Source organism: Amblyomma americanum, chromosome 1, assembly GCF_052857255.1.
Source record: "Amblyomma americanum isolate KBUSLIRL-KWMA chromosome 1, ASM5285725v1, whole genome shotgun sequence".
NCBI classification, from domain to species: Eukaryota; Metazoa; Arthropoda; class Arachnida; order Ixodida; family Ixodidae; genus Amblyomma; species Amblyomma americanum.
The window spans coordinates 264769681-264787690 of NC_135497.1; the positions used below are offsets into that span (position 1 = coordinate 264769681).

General features: G+C 49.5%; 1 protein-coding gene across 1 annotated transcript; it reads right to left on the reverse strand.

Annotated features, from left to right (window-relative positions):
• Positions 1 to 1345: 1345 nt before the first annotated feature.
• Positions 1346 to 16194, reverse strand: LOC144096863 (BTB/POZ domain-containing protein 6-B-like). Its single transcript, XM_077629710.1, has 4 exons — positions 15994 to 16194; positions 4886 to 4975; positions 2858 to 3078; positions 1346 to 1981 (listed from the first exon to the last, which is right to left on the reverse strand). Exons 1-4 carry the CDS (start codon positions 16138 to 16140, stop codon positions 1396 to 1398), a joined length of 1044 nt encoding a protein of 347 aa, XP_077485836.1. The 5' UTR covers positions 16141 to 16194; the 3' UTR covers positions 1346 to 1395.
• Positions 16195 to 18010: the final 1816 nt, after the last annotated feature.

Consider the following 18010-nt stretch of genomic DNA (forward strand, 5'->3'; position numbering starts at 1 on the left):
GGAGAATAGTTCGAAATTTGATCACAGGACAACTATGCGACATTAAACAGTGCTCAGAAGGTAAACTCATAACTACCAGGAAGAAAGTGGTCCTACCGAGTGAACTTATTCGAACAAACAACCATGGCCGCAGACACGCTTTCTTTTTCGTGCTCCGGTTTTTGGCATTTAGCGCTCTCCGGAGTCGTCTTGTTTCCTGAGATGGGAGAAGACAGCACTGTGAGGACTTTCCGTCGAGAAGGCACACTAAATGGAACGCAACAGAACTCCGTTGACGATCGGTTTCCTGTTTTTTTTTGCCCTTCTCACGTACGCACGAATACTGAGACACCGTTTCACACCGCATACAATTTAGCCTTCATCGAAATTCTACCGCCGCTCCCGGATTGAACCCGCGTCTTTGGGGTTAGCAGCCGAGCGCCATAATCACTGAGCAACCGTGGCGGCGATATCTAAAATAAATTTTCAAAAATTGGGTTGCAGCATTACTTTTTATTCTGCGCCGACGATCTAAGTAACATTACACATATTCCAACACCCAAAGCTTCAAGTAGAACTCCCAAGATCAGTATGTCTTCACCACGACCTACTTCAACGAGGGCGACGTGGTCATCCCACAGCCTCATGTAGCAGCACGTGTTGCTGCAATTATCACGTCATTGCTCCTTAAGGACAGCCCGTGCTGGGAGATGGCGCAGAAAGTTGTGTGTGATTCGGCGGCAGCCACGCAGAGCACGAAGACAGGATTAGAGTACAAGAAGGCAAGCAATGCCAGGGCTTTGCTCAACCCGGCAACACTGCTAGAGAATTTTCTTAATGTCGCCTGGAAAAAGCTTTTGGACCACGCATGTGGCATTACATGAGAAAAAAAGGCAGCGCATGAAAAAGGACGAGACGACAGACACACCGCGCTTGGGTCAGTGCTTCTCATCCTCATATTCCTCGCACTCACACTCTGTCCACTAAATCACCATCAACTAACTGGTCCCCAGTTTGCCTACTGGGTGTCTTCAAAATTTTATTGAAAAACAGCTTAACGATGCAGCCGGACAATTATGAACACGATGAGGCACGAGTGCTAAACAAAATATATCTAATGACCGAGTGAGATTCAACTGCGGTACCAAGATTTAAGGAACAAAAACGTTTAACCCGCTTTCTTGATTCATATTGTTTTAGTCGCTTAGACATTTTACAATGCGAAACGAACGTTAAAGTCGAAAATTCGAGAAAATGTCAAAGGACTAATCAAGCAGGCCTCGCCGAAGGTCGCGTTTCCGTTCCAAGCACTAATTTCTGTGACTGTAAATTACATGTCCTTGCTTTTCTGAATGAAACGGCGTTTTGTTCATAAAACCGACTTGCACTGGGGCGTGCCATCAACGGACTCCGCCACTAAACGCGCTGTGTGCGTACGGTGCAGAAATCAGCCGGCATGGGCAGCGAGTCCTCCTCGATGATGTTGCAAAGGATGGCCAGAGATTCCCCGGCGTTCAGCATACCCCACACGTTAGGACCGCGAACAAACTCGGTCACCGTGAGCACGAGAAACCGGAGCTTGAGGAAGAAAGGCCGCACCGCGGAACGGAGGCCAGCTGCCTCTCCGTCAACCTTGCCTCTCTCGATACACTGCCTGCGGCCGCAGGCGTGGACGGCTTGCAGCACCGACATCTCGGGTGCATTGTGCACGTTGTCGAGAATGTAGTTCGCGGTGTAGTGCAGGCAGGATTCGAACGTCTTTGACGCGAGAACGAAGAGGCCATTGTTGTGGAGGACGGCCTTGCCGCACCCGTCCACGCCGTCTTCGCCCATCGTCAGGATGTAGTCCAGAAACGGACATACGTCATCGGGCTCCATATAGCGCTCCACGTATGCGACGCACCTGGCTGCCAATTCAGGCACCATGTATTTGACTGCAGCGCTGCGGGTGCAGGTCGCCTGGTGAACGCTTTCCACCTCGAACTGTTCACTGTAGAAATACCTGCGTCGCAGAGCAGGTGAGCATAACAGGATCCCTTGTCGTTTTACAAAAACAAAAGTGGAACAGATTCGTCCCACTTTATTCTTATTTGATTGAGAAGCAGGAAACGCTTCCTGTAGTCTATTGAGATAAAACATAAAGGCAAAGCTCTGGTTGTGGGCAGTAATGGTTTCTGGGTGGCAGGGTACCGTAACCAGCATGCTATGGAATTAGTGCTCAAACAAGCAGGCCGTTCGCCCAAACGTCGTTCCCTTGATTAAATATCGCCAAGGAAAAAGACCTTTCCAATAAGTAATCCTTTAACCAAGTTATGAATGCGACATTTGCTGGTTGGAACATGCATGGATTAGGACACGGCAAAAATCTATGGCTGTTAATGGCAGTGTAATGGAGAACGTCATCACGTGACCTTACAACTTTTATAGGGATGCCTGCGGACGATCACAGCAGGGCCGTTAGAGAGAATAACGGAGCAGGCAGCGAGCTTAAGTCTCATAGAATCAGTATGGTAACTGTGGATGAGTCCAGTGTGTGGGCCGCAGGTCAAGCAGGCTTGGAGGACTCAGGGTTCAGAGCCGTACTTCGCCTTGTTTGGCGCCTAACGAACAGCACAGAGACCTGATACTCTTCTCTTTCTCGGTATTTTCTATGTTTGGTTTCTTAGATGGCATTTCAAATTTTGTTTTAGTGATGAAGTGTTAACTTATCGCATTCCCCTCTTTACTTGCATGTTAATTCGATGGCCCCTCTACAGATGTTGTTAGAATACACTGCAAAATAATCAAGCTTATATTTCTGCATGTAATACGAATTACAGGCCGTCAAGTGCTTTTGAGCAAAATACATAAATGAAGCGTTAGCGAGGGGAGGTTCTACCGTAGCAGCCCTTCAACGCCGTCCGGATGCAGGTCCATAATAGTGAGGCGATCTTCTCTGGCGAAGTGCCCAAAAAACATGGCCCTGTAGACGTCGTTCTGCAGGGCCAGGATCATGCGATGCGCTTTGAAAGATGCGTGCTGTTCGGGAGCGTGTTCCCAGTGCACGACTATTTCCACATCGGCAAGCTCCCGTGTGCCGAGATATCTCCACAGCGAGAACTGCGAAAGAATAATTTAGATTAGTTGGCTGCTGCAAACGAGTTATATATTGTGGTGTCTAACATACGAAACTGACACATGGGCTAAGAGGGACGCCGTATAGTGGCGGGCTCTGAATTAATGTAGACCAGACCGCCTGAGGTTCTTACGTGCACTGACACTCACAGAGCAGGGGCGCCTTGTGCATTTCACTTCCATTCAAAATGCGGCCGCCGCGGCCAGGATCAAACCCCCATCTCCATGGCGCAAAACGAAGAGACACTGATAAAAGCCGCGTGACGACGGCGATAAGAATATAAAAAGAAACATAAAATTTGTTTGCAGCAATATGTATTTCTAACGAAGAGCCGCCCTTTAAAGCAGCAGCGCTTCCCGATTCACTGCTCACTAAGCATCAATACAATATCAACAATAAAGCAGGTGGTGTCAAAATGCAAACAAAGCACCGAACACGCAGAGTTTTTATGCACGAAACTCAAACGTCAAGGTATGAGTCTCGACATGAGTTTCAATTACGTCCGAGTCTTCAGGGCACTCTGCAAAAGCAAAATTGAGACCCACAGAAGGAGCTTTTACAGAGGCTGTTTAAAGCAACCCGTGTCTCACGCGCTCATAGCGCTGTGAGCGGGACTATTTTTTTAGTCTCAGGGTAGGGCTGCCCACGCCAGCCGTGGTCACTGAATGGCTCATGGAGATACATACAGTGCAGTGGTAGATACTACGATGGGAGGGATAAATTAATGAAAATTAAGTTCCCCGGCCCGTGTCGCAAAGTATAATGGGCTTTACTATGTAGTAACAGTGTGTTGTGGCTGCAATGAAAAAATTAAAAATAATAGGCCTCCACCTGCACCGCTTTCTCACAAGAGCATCAAAGCAATATTAGATGTTAATTAACATGTCTATAAGAGAGGACAATTACCCGCCGCGGTGGCTCAGTGGTTAAGGCGCTCGGCTACTGATCCGGAGTTCCCTGGTTCCAACGCAACCGCAGCAGCTGCGTTTTTATGGAGGCAAAACGCTTAGGCGCATGTGTGCTGTGCGATGTCAGTGCGCGTTAAAGATCCCCAGGTGGTCGAAATTATTGCGGAGCCCTCCACTAGGGGACCTCTTTCTTTCTTCTTTCACTCCTTCCTTTATCCTTTTCCTTACGGTGCGGTTCAGGTGTCCAACGATATACGATACAGATGCTGCGCCATTTCCTTTCCCCCAAAACCAATTACAATTAAGGAAGGACAAAAGCAATTGTTACACCTGTAGGTGAAAATATAAACGAAGAGAAGAAGCTACCCGAGATAAACCACATTTCCGGGTAGCGTGTCCGGGAAGATTATCTTACTCTGCCTTAGAAAAGATGGGCAAGATGCGATGCAGGGAAAGGAAATTTGTTTATCGGGAACTGGTTGTGAGAGCTGAAGGCTAAAGAGGAGTGGGAACAGCAGGGGAATTCATGGCGATAGAGTCGAGTTCCTATTCAGGCCTCCCTAGAGGGTGAGCACTAGCTCTGCTGAATGTGCGATTCTTGACCTCCAAACGTACTTCTGTCGCTATTCGACGTCCTCCGGCATCTCTGACCCTCACACACTCAGAACGTAGGGAGGCAGAATTGTCCTATAGAAGGATACAACTGACTAACGGAGGGACATTGCTCTTGAAGGGGGGCTCTGCAACAGATCAATGGCCCTGATTTGTTGTCATTACGACCCGATCAATCTCCTTGCACATTCCGGTGTGTATATGCTAGCAGTCTGTAGTGCTTGAACGCGATGGCGTATCAGCCACTTTGCTCGCGATGCGTCAGGCTTACCTCAGGCACTGTTTCTGTCTGAGTAGAGACAATGACGCGGGTAGAACTGGTCCAGTGCCAGAAGTTGGTGCGTTTGTAGCATCTGTAGCACTGCAATGAAATTGATAAACAAGGCAGGAGTTGGATACGAGCCACGATTTGCAAGCAATTTCTTAGTAGTCCGATGGGTGCCCTAGCTAGCAAGGCTAACACACGTTCATGAAAAAAAAAGAAATGGAAAAAGTACATCGAGAATATTAGCTAATATACAAAACAAGTACATTCCACAAATGACACCCTTAAATCTGCAAAGCAGTGCTGTCCAGTCGTGAAGAGCCCTGTAATGAGCGCGCGCGCTATATATGGTCTGCCGGTCCACCATCAACCTGGCCATGATGGCTACTAGATGGCGGCATCAGGCATGATCCACCCACTACTCTTAGCCAGAACCGTATAAGACGAACTAATTAGCATTAACATGCGAAAAACTGTAATTAGCATAAACTCAACTGATTCATTTTAGAAAATATCCAGCGTTGCGAGCAGCTGCAGCACGAAAAAGAAACCATAAGGCTACTTGCTTTCGGCATTTATTGGGCATGCCCTAATAAAGAAAGTGGCTATATATTACCGGAAGCTGGCAGTACCCCCTGAAAAACAATGTCGGCAGTGCCGTCTAATTAGCTCGCTGTGATCACGTGACAAACGCAGCCGCCCTCGAGAAGTATTGTTTTTTTTAATACATGTCAAAAGTAGGATCCTCGACCACATAATTTTGGAGTGCCGATATTCTCCCGGAGCGGGCAAAATTATTGATAGTAGACAAGCCTGGGAGACCCTGCTAAGAAGCCCGGACCCTGAGCTTCAGCGCACCACCATCTATCCGGCGGAAGAGGCCGCTACCAGTCAAGGACTGCCAACCAGCCTCTAACCGCGGACGCGCAACTCCCTGTCTCGCAGTGCTGCGTGTCGGTGGCGGGGAGAAACGTCTTTTCTGATGGAAATAAAAGTTATTCAATCAATCAATCTCTGCTCTCGACACGTCCTGGTGTCACTGCATGAAGCGCTGTAAAGAAAAAGCGAGCGATTTTTCTGTATTCTATTTTTCAGAGTGGCAATCAGTGTGATTCTTCATTGCGATTAGTGTTGTAACTGTGCGCCACTGCCGCTGTTCGATGGCCTAATCAATAATTATCACACTTGATCCAGTCCATGAAAACTTAACTCACTGAATTTATTTAGAGTAAGTAGAAAGCATCAATAGCCAACAACTGCACATCTCCCTGAGCGTTCTAGCAGTCAGCGGAGCTAGCTGCTCGTCGTTCGGCGTCCGGAGTACAGCTGAACTCTCCCCACGCCGTCCTAAGCCCCTTCCAACCGCGGCACCTTTGGGAGGCGCCGGCGCTTGCTCTCGAACAAAGAACTTCCGTTTTGGGTGCGCCTGCAAGGCTCTTAACTGATTTCTTCAGAATACCACAGCGCGAGCCTCCAAACAACGTAAAAGTTGTCCAATCAATCACTCACTCAATCAATCAATCAATCAATCAGGACAAATCAATATGTGTTTCCTCTGGAGCATTGTGAGATTCGTTGGGCTAGATTTGAATTCCATCTGCCGGCAGCTTTTTGTGCAGGGTATTCTGCCAGCAAAACAGGTGGAAAAATAGAATTCTGTCAGTGTCGTATCATTGGCTGTGAGCTGTGATGTGACCGGAATCAGGCAATCGGGTCAAACTGCCGGCAAATTTCCCTGCGGGCTATTTTGCCGGCTGCTGGCACAGTAGTCTCGGCCTTATTTAAATGCGCGCATTTTCCAATTGTGCTTCATTTTCCCAGTTTTCGTCCAGAAGTGACACGAAACTTAAGTTACGCGATAAGGCAAACCGTTAAGTGCTTCGTAGTACAAATACATTCGCATACGGAGCGTCCACCCGATACCAAACAAGGCGAAATAAAGGGTCAGGGGAAGGGAAAGCCGGTTACTCGTAGTATTCTGTAAGAAAGGGCACCCTTTCAACCGACGCCGCACACGAGGGTACCAACGCCAAAAACTGGGGTATGAAATCGGCTAGCTGCCCTTCGGAAATTTTTTTCCTCCTCTTTTCTGATGAACAGGCCACGGGTATACACGTTCGCAGCAGGAAGGCGCCAACTGAAACACTCTACAGACATCGGCTTAGTCACAAGCAGAAAGCGCGATGGAGCAGAGAGAGATTTTGATGGAAATTAAGGAAAGCAGGGTAGATATAACCGGCTGTATCGTAATCTAAAACATCCATTCATGCCTAAAGAAAAAGTTCTGTGTAGGATTTCTTTCCTCTTTTTTTTCATCGTGGTAGATGAGCTGCCGGCTTGCGAAATAGAGTACTACAATTCATACCAACGGAACCACCCTCCCTCAGGAATGCTTTCCAGCAAACTAGAAGATCGGGTGGTAATCACCGATCAGCAGTGGGTAAGTCACTTTGCTTCCAACAAATAGCCACGTGTTCAATCAGGCCTGAAGAGATGTTCAATGAAGGAGCACAGCATTGCGATGCTAACGCAGGAAAACGGCTGCAACAGCAATTACGCTGACTTTAGCATGCGAGGCGCCGGCAAGGATTCGCGGCCTCGTGCTTAGCGCTATGCATTTTTATTTTACCTAGTGCAGTCATGTTGTGCCAAGCAGGTGACGCGGGAGCTAGTGGAATCTTTCCGCGTCTTAAAAACTAGACTCATAAGTGAAAGATATGTATATCGGGTTGTCTGTAACGGAGACAGGTTTCTTCGAAAAATCGAACGCGATTTGCGTGTTAGTGTTCCGCTCAAAATGCTGGCAGGAGGCGTGTGATTGTGTTGTTGTGAATGTGTATGTAACAAGCATTTGAATAAAAAATATTGCCAGTAGCGCTGTGTCCAGTGGTTTTCTTGTGTCCGTGTCTCGAAGTTTTACTCGAAATAGACGGAAAAAAGCTAAAGCTCAATATCTGCCCCCATTAATATACACCTTTAGCATACCGTATTACCGCTACCCTGACCGGAGTACCGGGAGCCCACGCACCGTCACTGCGCATGTGCAGATAGCCTAGAGGCCGACAGATGGCGCCAGGTACTCGGCAGCTGCAAGGCAGTGGGCAACTGCAAGGCATCTAATGCATTGGGGTTTAAGGACAGTGAAGGGAAAGTAGATTTTAAGCGGGTAGAAGTAACCAAGCGAAGGTTATCTGAGTGGCTAAAATCAAGACCAGAGTAAAATTTCATAAGTCATGGCTAGGTGGCTTGAGCCACCGCCCGATTTGAATTGTTCAGCCCTTCCATCCGTCCGTCCGTCCATCCGTCCATCCATCCGTCCATCAATCCATCCATCCATCCGTCCGTCCGTCCGTCCGTCCGTCCGTCCGTCCGTCCGTCCGTCCGTCCATCCAACCATCCATCCATCCACTGTATGCGCTACAGTGGCTAGCTGCGCGCTAGCCTTCCGCATCGGGACCAATCAACGCATACTTGTCGATGTGCGGGATTCCGGTACTCCGGTCACGGTAACACGGTACACGTTATGCTAAAGGTGTCTAATGTGTCATCACTGCATTCTTCGGGCCGACTTGCGCGATACGCCACGACACAAGCCCCACCTAGCGGTCAACGACTCCCGTACTGCATACTAAGCCTTCCAGGTATAACCGAAATTCACTTCCATTCATGAATACAGCCTAACGACAATCCTTACCACACCACCAGCCTTTTCAAATACTCGATCTTCGTGGGCACTATCAGGCATTGGAATGACGCCATGCTCCACACAATGGTGTTGGGCTCCGAGGGCGTGTGTTCTTTTTTTTGTTGGATTGACATTGTGTTGAAGTGGGTTGTGCCACTATAGGTTCCGGGCAGACAGCAAAAGTGGCCGCGTGCGGGGCGAGCCGGTGCGCGTACACGATGGTACGTTGGAGCTCGGCTTCGAGACAGTTCAGGCAGTGTGTGGCTGAGTGGCGGGACGTCCTTAGGAGCTTGGCGTTTCCCCAAGGCCAGCTAGCCTTCACTGGCCGGGCATTGAGGTCAGGGGTCTGGCTGCCCGCGCAACACCACGCTACCCTGCCCGCTGGCTCCAGCCTCCCGGTAGCCAGGCGGCGTGCCGACGCACTGTGACCTGTTGGTACCAGCCTCCGGGTATCCGGGACATGACCGTGAACCGGTTGCTTGCGGATACCTAACCCGGTGACCGGGCGGTACCTGCTCTGCCGTGTGCTTCGGCGCCGACAAGGGCTGTCGCACTGGAATTCACAGTAGGACGCTGGTGTTCATTTTGTCATCTCTAGGTTGCAAGTGCCCGGGGTGTATGTGTGCCTGTTAGTGTGCAAGCGGGCGAGCTATGCCTTCGTCCTCGTCTCTCAAGAAAACAGTGTCGTGATGCTGAATGCCGCACAGAGCTCCTGAACGAACCTGGGCACATTATTTAGATCATAGACATGTTCCAATTTTTTTTTGTATTTTCATTGGCATGTAGAGGAGGAAGAGGGAGGGAGGGACTTCAATGGAACAGGAGAGGTCTGGCTGGTTCTCAGCCTGGCATGCTACTCCAGGGCCATGTAGAGGTATCCGTGCGCAACCAGTGGGATTATCTGCTTACTCGTATATTTGTCCAGTAAAACAAGCTGTTCGGCACAAAACTAACTATCAGCACTTTTACTTTTCCAGAAAAAAAAATAATCCTATATCGCGCCCCGTTCGTTGCCTTTCGCTGCTTCCAGGTGTTTTTTTGTTAATTCCATGTCAGATAGCGCTTATTTTCTGTATTGCACTAACATTACTTATTTGTTTTTTATTCTGATTTTTCCACCCTCCTTAGCCATTGGGCTGCAGTATTGATTAAAAAAATAGATATTACAATATAAGTAGATAAACAGTGTCACGAAAGACAGGGCGACAAAATTCACAGACAGAAGACAGAGTTCGGCAGCTAACCCGCGCGCTACACTTCGTCATCGTTAGTGTTCCTGTATATGCTCCCACAGAGAGCAGAGTTGCGCGAAGGTCCGCAATTTTGTTCCAAGCTCTGTGGGAAAGCTGCTTCTCGTGTGGCAGGAGCCTCATGAGAAGGCCGTTTAGAAGCACCCCTTCTCATCCTTGTCGGGGCTTAACAGTACCCCCTCAGTCGGATAACAAAGGAGACTCTGCTCAAGATGGGAGCGGCTGTCCCCCTCCAGCTCATGTGTTGGGCATGAGCAGACACAGTTTGGAACAAAATACGTCAGCGTGATCACGTGATCGCCGCTCCGCGAAGTGTTACGAGCGGTGCGAGGAAAACAGTCGCGCAACTCTGCTCCCTGCTGGAGCATATCTAGGAACACTATTCGTCGTTGGCTTCCTGCGCCACCTGAGAACACAAGGGGGCATTACTCCCTCTCACAAATATTAGCACGAGAAAAGAACGGACAAAGAAGGCGGGCGAAGTGGTCCCACGCGACTAGATGAGCGCAAAGCGTGCTACCCTTACCGCGTGAAATACGGTTTCATGCGGCCTACGTGCACGACCTCAGAGTGGGCGACGCTGAGGCTGCACAGTCCCGTCTGGAATAACTTCGTAGGTCACTTCCGTGAAACGGCGCAAAACTCTGTAAGGTCCGAAGTAACAGCACATAAGTTTTTCAGACAAGCCTGGGAGATGTAGCGGGGTCCACATCCAAATTTGGTCGCCGGGATAGTATGTTACATGCCGATGACGGAGGTTGTAGCGGCGCGCATCCGTGCCCTGCTGCCGCTGAATGTGAATACGGGCCAGTTTACGTGCTTCTTCGGCGCGCTGAGCGAACTGCTCGGCGTCTGGCATGAGCGGGTGGTTATCAGTGCAGCACGGAAGCATGTCATCCAGCATCGTCTGAACGTCACGTGCGTAGACCAGACGAAATGGTGTAAAGCGGGTCGTCTCTTGGGTGGCCGTGTTGTAGGCGTACGTGACGTACGGGAGAATCTCGTCCCAGGTTTTGTGCTGCGAGTCTATGCACATTGCGATCATGTCGGAGATTGTTCTGCTAACTCTCTCTGTGAGACCGTTCGTCTGTGGGTGATAGGCAGTGGTTTTGCGATGACTGTTGTGACTGAGCTCAAACACGTCACGCATGAGCTGCACCGTAAACGCCATGCTTCGATCGGTCAGTGATTATTTGGGACGGTGCACCATGACGCAACACGATTTGCTGCATAAAAAAACTGGGCGATCTCAGATGACGTGCCACGCGGCACTGCCTTAGTTTTCGCATACCTTGTTAAGTAGTCAGTCGCGACTATAATCTATTTGTGACCGGCCTATCACAAAGGAAATGGGCCCCGAAGATCGATGCCGACTTGATCAAACTGTCGACGTACGTCAGCAGCTCGGCCCTCCAGATAATCAATGACAGGTCACAGGTCTGGGTCAGCTCGCTGTCGTGTCTTAAGTCGAAGTCGCTGACAACTCCAAGAAAACAACTCTCGTCCTCCATGGTCTCATCGGGTGTGCGCGGAAGTGCGTAAGTGTCTGCGTGCGTCTCGCCAGATTTGTGCACAATAGTGCTGTCGAATTCATGCAGACGGAGGCTCCATCGGGCTAGGCGCCCCGATGGCTCGCGAAGATTGGCCAGCCAGCACAAAGAATGCTGGTCGGTAACCACTTTGAGCGGACGGCCGTAGAGGTAAGGACGAAATTTGATGGTTGCCCACACAACCGCGAGGCATTCCTCTTTCGTAGTATAAAAGGTTGTTTCAGCGCGAGAGAGCATGCGGCTTGCCGATACTGACACCTTGGACTCTATGAGTTTCCCGTCTACATGATCTGCTCACCTCCCCCCCCCCCTCATTTAGTCACCGACCCCGCGAGATAGTAGACTACGTGCCCCAGCAGCGCATGGCGACAATTTCCCAGCGGCAGTCCCGATCTCCGTCTCCACGCCGACCTTCGACGCAGCCCCAAAGCTCCTCCCGGATGGCGCATCGCCGGCCGCCAAGCCCCCGCCGGGAAAACTAAAGTCAGCGATCTCCAGGGGCGAGGCCCCTGGCAGTCGATGCGAACAATACCCCCCCCCCCCCCCCCACAGCGCGAACAGCGACCGACCGTGACTTAAAGGCGTCGAAGGCAGATACTGAACTCGAAAATGGATTCTCGCTGGATACACCCGCGTTCCTCGACGGCTATAAGATTAGGGCTTTGGTGGACACTGGCGCTGATTTCTTGATTTGAAGCAGAAAACTAGTGGCGCTTCTTAAAAAGGCAATGACGCCGTGGTCTGGCACGCATATCCGAACGATTGGCGGACATGTCGCAACTCCGCTTGGCCTGTGCACGGCAAGGGTCCAAATTCGCAGCTCTACATTTGTCGTCAGCTGCCCAGTTCTACCAGACTGCTCCGGTGACTGTATCATTGGCGTTGATTTTCTCCGGGATTATACAGTTATTACTGACCTCCGAAAGCGCACTGTCCCATTTTCGACCTTGTCCTTGTGGCTGACGTCACTGACGAACCCTGGCATCTTTTTCGTGCAACTGCGATCGCATTCGCTGGCCCCTTGCCGGAGATTTCTGAATGTTTTGCGTTTGAAGCTGTTGAACCTGTGCGCCCGTCCTTTGACGGCCTTGATATCACGCCGCACCTCTCGGCGACTCGGCAGCGAGGACTCCGTGCCCTCCTAATCGAATACACTACCTCTTTCGCGTCTTCGTCGAAACTGCGGCAAACGGCTCTTCTGAAGCACCGCATCATTACGCCCGACGATGCCAGCCCTATCCGCCAGCAGCCGTATTGTATCTAATCGATGAAACGTGACGTGATCCAAACGCAGGTGAAGGAGATGCTTTCTGGTGGAATCATTAAACTTTCAAGCAACCCGTGGTCGTCACCTGCCATGCTGGTGAAGAAAAAGGATGGGACCTTCCGATTCTGTGTTGGTTAACGGAAGCTGAACAACATCACTAAAAAAGACGTCTGTACCGCTGCCCCGTATCGACTACTCGCTCGAGAGACTTCATCGCGTCCAGTACTTCTCCTCAATTTACTTAAAGAGCGGGTACTGGCAGATAGAGGTAGACGAGCGGGACCCCGAAAAAACGTATTTAGTTAACCCCGACGGGCTGTACGAATTTAAAGTGCTACCTTTTGGGCTCTGTTCAGCGCCGGCAACTTCCCGGCGCATGATGGATACAGTCCTCGCTGGATTCAAGTGGCAAACTTGTTTGGTTTAACTCGATGATGTCGTGTTTGCCGAAACTTTTGCTGTACGCCTTGAATGCCTGCGCACTGGATTAGATGCCCTTCGGTCGGCCGACTTAACGCTCAAGCCCGAGAAGTGCCACATTTAATACAAAGAGTTGAAGCTTCTTGGTAATTTTGTGAGTGCCAATGGTGTTAAGCCCGACCCCGAGAACACTGCGGCTGTCGCTGATTTTCCCGTTCCTACAACCAAGAAAAGTGTCCAACGCTTTCTGGGTCCATGTGTATACTACCGCCGCTTCATAGCCGACTTATTCATGATTGCCGCACCCCTGTACCGCGTCACGCGCGTTGGTACACAGTTCGTGTGGGCCGCCGAGCCACAGGCAGAAGGCAGAAAAATTTGCCGAAGTTGTCTTGTTGGTAGTGCGAGCCATCTTTCTCAAAAAGCAACGTTCAAGTTTTATGGAAGGTAGTGTAAGGTTCGAGGGCTGAAACCTGGCTTACACCGTCTCTCGCAAACTCTAAATAAGGAATGCAGTCGTGCTCCCACGCACTTGAGCAGAATATTAGAAAACATAAGACAAAATAACGATGTCGGGCATACAGCATAAAAAAGGTTTAAGATCATTCAAAATTAGCTCTGCCTACAAATAAACCTGCGATATCAATACTAACATTTCCAAATAACCCACAACATGACAAACAATGACTAAGAGAAAAAATTGGAGAGGACACTTACGTTCCGTCGTAACGATATGATACGATAGTGTTAATGAGTTAATGGGAGTATATGCGGAATTGGTCATCCTAGACCTTACATTCAAAGATCCCTGTGAGTGCTCACAAAACGCCTTCTTCATTGGTGCAGCGGTTAAGCGATGCGCCACTGTCGGGCGATGGCAGACGCTGCCACCGGTGGGGCTTGTGACACCCAAGTTGCTCTTTTCGAGCAATCTATCGAAATCAATCATTAATTTAACATCCACCTGCCACGGAGGTCAGTTTGCCCACAATCCGGTGGGCAGATTGTGTAGATGGTAAACATATGTTGCTTCATAGGGGGTTGGCCACATGGACCACCTTACGCTACCCCATTTTTCGCTCACAACGACGCCGCCGCCAACACCGGACTTCTGCGTAACGGTGTCTTTAACGCTATTGTGTTAAAAAAAATAGATAATTGCACACGCGTAAAAATTAACTCGTTGTAACTAACTCTGGTATACATTAGCATTCACTGTATATTTACAGAATGGATTCTTATTTTTTTAAACTCTTCACTAGCTCCGCTTACACTCATTTACCATAGATGGCACGATCAAGCGAGGGTGTTTCACAAATGCTAAGAAACCTATAGAAAGTAGCCACGCATCATTATTGCACGTCGACAATGTATCCCTTTTGTTCCTGTAGTTGCAGTCCGCTAAACAAGAAATTAAAAGCAGCAAAAGACGATACGGATCCGTGTTTCGATTTGGAGCGTCGGAGAGCATGTCGCATATTCAAGACAGGCACCCAATGATACTACTTGGGCGCACAGCTATTTTTCTAATTTCAGCTAAGTCATCGCTTGTCGCAATAACTTAGAACACTTCATATTTACAGCGAACAGCATACGGTTTATAAGCAGCTACGCTTGTAGCGCGATTGTGTTAGAGGGGTTCCATTCGGCGGAGAACCCCTCGACGTAGTTGGCGGTGGTGTGTAGAGAAAATCGGGATTGCTCAAAAAGTTTCTGATGTTACATAGAGCTGCGGAATTGAAAAGTGTTTAAAACACCAGATAAATTGTGAGCATAGCTTCGCAGCATGATTCAATTGTCACTTAAACATATAAGATTGTAATTTAATTGCCCTGAAAAGAAAATAGAGGTAACTAGAACGGAATCTAACCTGTGACCTCTTAAGCTGAGTGTCAGACACGCTATCCGTATGCATGTTTGCATACCTCGATGCATGTTTGTTTGACTTGGTTAAAGAGAGGCGTTGCCTGCCTTATCCGACAGTGGGCTTGTCTGCGAAGTAATATGCATAGTTCCCCAGCTCACTCAAGAGAGACATTAACGCTATTCCGTCATACCTTAAAGGCAGAGCTATACAGTCCCTCGGAATATAGGAAGTGGAGGTCGGCGATGAGACTGCGCCTGTCATGGCAGCTTGTTTCCTCCGAATTTTTCTTGTACCCAAGGTGGGGTCAAAGAATTATTTACCGAGAATTTCACCCTAAATAAGCTCTCCAACTGTCCTCGATCAGTGTTTCGCGAAACAACCGCAGTGCGCGCTGCTTCTGCTTCTGCAAAGGCCTTCAACCTGCAGTGGAAAGCAGCGGGGTTGATTTAATAAATGCATTGGGGTTTAAGGACAGTGAAGGAAAAATTTTAGGCGGGTAGAAGCAACCAAGTGAAGGTTATCTGATTGGTGGCTAAAATCAAAACAAGAGTAAAATTTCACAAGTGATGGCTAGGTGGTTTGAACCACAACACGATTTAAAGGGTTCACCCTAATCCATCCATTCTAGCTCATTCATCTGGATTCTCTTCCTTTCTGCTCTCTCCCTCTGTATCCCTCCCCTCTAGGTTTTTCCCGGCGCGACCGCTAGGAGAGCGAATTTACAGACTGCTAACAGCGAATTAAAGAAATATAAAGGAAAAAAGCCCAACATTACGGCAACTGCCACCTCCCCGCTTGAAAGGGGACGCTCCTATCTTCCATCTATCCATCCGCTAGGGTGCCGGATGTCCGCTCGCCTCCGCGATTGCCCATCGAGGCACCCAAGTGTGCGCGTGCCCGTCGTCGTGGTATTACGATCCTGCCGGCCATACGGCTGCTGCAGGAAAATAAATGCCGATCCCGACCTCCCCGGACTTTAGGCACGCTTGACAGGACATCTTCAACCGGCCCCGGCATTAGGCGGTTCGTCAATGTCCTTCAGCGTCGGGCCGTTGTTATCGGAGAGCGTACTCACCACTTTGTACTCCGTCAGTATATTGAGGAACGTGATGAAGAGTTCGTTGAGGTTAAACGACGTGTACTGCGTGCTTATCGGTGCGGTGGCCGCCTCGCTGATGTGGGAGTAAGTGAAGCCGTCCATGTACATCTTCAACAGCACCATGGCCTGCACCGTCGCAGCTGGGCTCAAGGACACGACTGCACTTTGCCGTTGCCCAGCCCATAATTTGATCCTGCAGAGAAGAGTAAAGCCCGATGAGCTCATCGTGCTATCTGACGCAGCCACAGAATGCCGGGATATGGTCGGCCGATTGGCTCGGTACACCCACACATAGGAAGACGAGGAATTTTAAAACCGTCGTCTGCAGAAGCCCGCGATGCGTTTTCGAGACATTTATCGTCGCGCCACGCGAGTTAAGTGTTCCAAACATCGCAGAACGAGCTACATGAGACTTTATTAAAAGAATTTAATTTTCGCAGACACGTCCTGGCTAAAGGCGTCTAAATCAGTTGCGGTGCGCGGCAAGACGGCACACATAGGAAAGGACACAACGTGAAGGTCCGCGCGAAGGACAAATCAGGTTGATTATCATTAAACATAGGGGTTCTTGGTAGGTGATCATTAAATACATCGCATTCTTCGTGCGCTCGTTTGCGTCGTGTCCTTTCGTTCCCTGTGCCTGTCTTTTCCACGCGGTCTTTACTGACAACCTACTACGAAACCTATCCAATACGCTACTATACATAGACGTTCACCGATCTACCCTACACGATACACTACTATGCATAGATGTTCACCAACCTAGCCTAGAATTTCGCCTCCATCGAAATTCGACGGCAGCGGCCGGGATCGAACCCGCGTCTTTCGGGTTAGCAGCCGAACGCCATAACCACTGAGCCACCGCGGCAGCTGCAGACTTCTGTCTGCACAGTCTATAGACTGTCTATAGATAATCTTTAAGAATAGACAATAGGCAATACAATTCCTATGACATTTTATTCACAATCTATAGATTTATAATCATGCACGTTTGGTATACATTTGTTATATAACGTCTATAGACTATGAATAGACAAAATAAATATCAACAGTAAGGCAATATAGTCTATAAGACGTATGCAGACTCCCTATAGACCATTTTTATAAAGGCACAGCACCTAATTTAAAGATCCACCACCACAGGAGCAACTAGGAGGCTGCGACGGTATGGATATCGCTGACGGAGAGGGCAAGCATATCAGGGGGATTTATTGTGCCACATTTTTTGGTGACGTAGTCAAATAAACAAATTAATAAACTACTTTATGGCCACGAGGGGGATACCAATTCGCGATAGCGCGAACAGATCAGCTTTGCTGGTCGCTGCATTAGATTACTACGCCCCTGCCGCTCCTTTGTTTTTAATTCCCTTTATTGCCAACTGGATCATACAATATGTTGTTGTGCTCGTGCTTCCTTGCTGCTGTTGAGTTCGGCGAATTTGGACATGGGGAGGATTCCGTGAGGACCCCCGCGAAGGTGAGTGAGCCCTCTGGGGGAGACGTGGCTGCAGGAATGCCGGAAGCAGCGACGATAATAGCATCCCCGCGTGTTCGAAAAGCATCGCCGGAAGCAGCGATGACCACGGCGTCCCCACGTAATCGTTCCAGTCATCAGGCGACGAAGTACAGGATCAGCATTGCCCTCTTCAGTCACGCTGGGGTTTAACAATTGCCCGAGTGCCGCGCCTTCGACAGAGCTTCCGCGTTCCGGTCATCAGTACTAGATCTTTCAACCCCTGCTGGGAGACAGTCTGCATTCCTGTGTCACGCAGGCGCCTTCTGGGTCCCCATGGGCGCGGTCCGGACACACATGCGCACCCGCCTGGAGGCCGCGGCGACGACAACGTGACCGGGTCCTGTTCCCTTTCCCTCGACCGAGCTGCGAGAGAACACCAGGACCGCCCTGCCGTGGGTGGTACCATCAGTGCCATCGTGTGATTGGACATCATTCTTCGAGCTATATTCCCCAGCTAGGGATCTGGGGAATACGA

Coding starts and splice junctions, on each gene's coding strand:
- LOC144096863 (XM_077629710.1), bottom strand. CDS start 16,140: ATGGTGCTGTTGAAGATGTACATGGACGGCTTCACTTACTCCCACATC. Junction 4,976..15,993: donor TACTGACGGAGTACAAAGTG/GTGAGTACGCTC, acceptor ATTTCATTGCAG/TGCTACAGATGCTACAAACG. Junction 3,079..4,885: donor AGACAGAAACAGTGCCTGAG/GTAAGCCTGACG, acceptor ATTCTTTCGCAG/TTCTCGCTGTGGAGATATCT.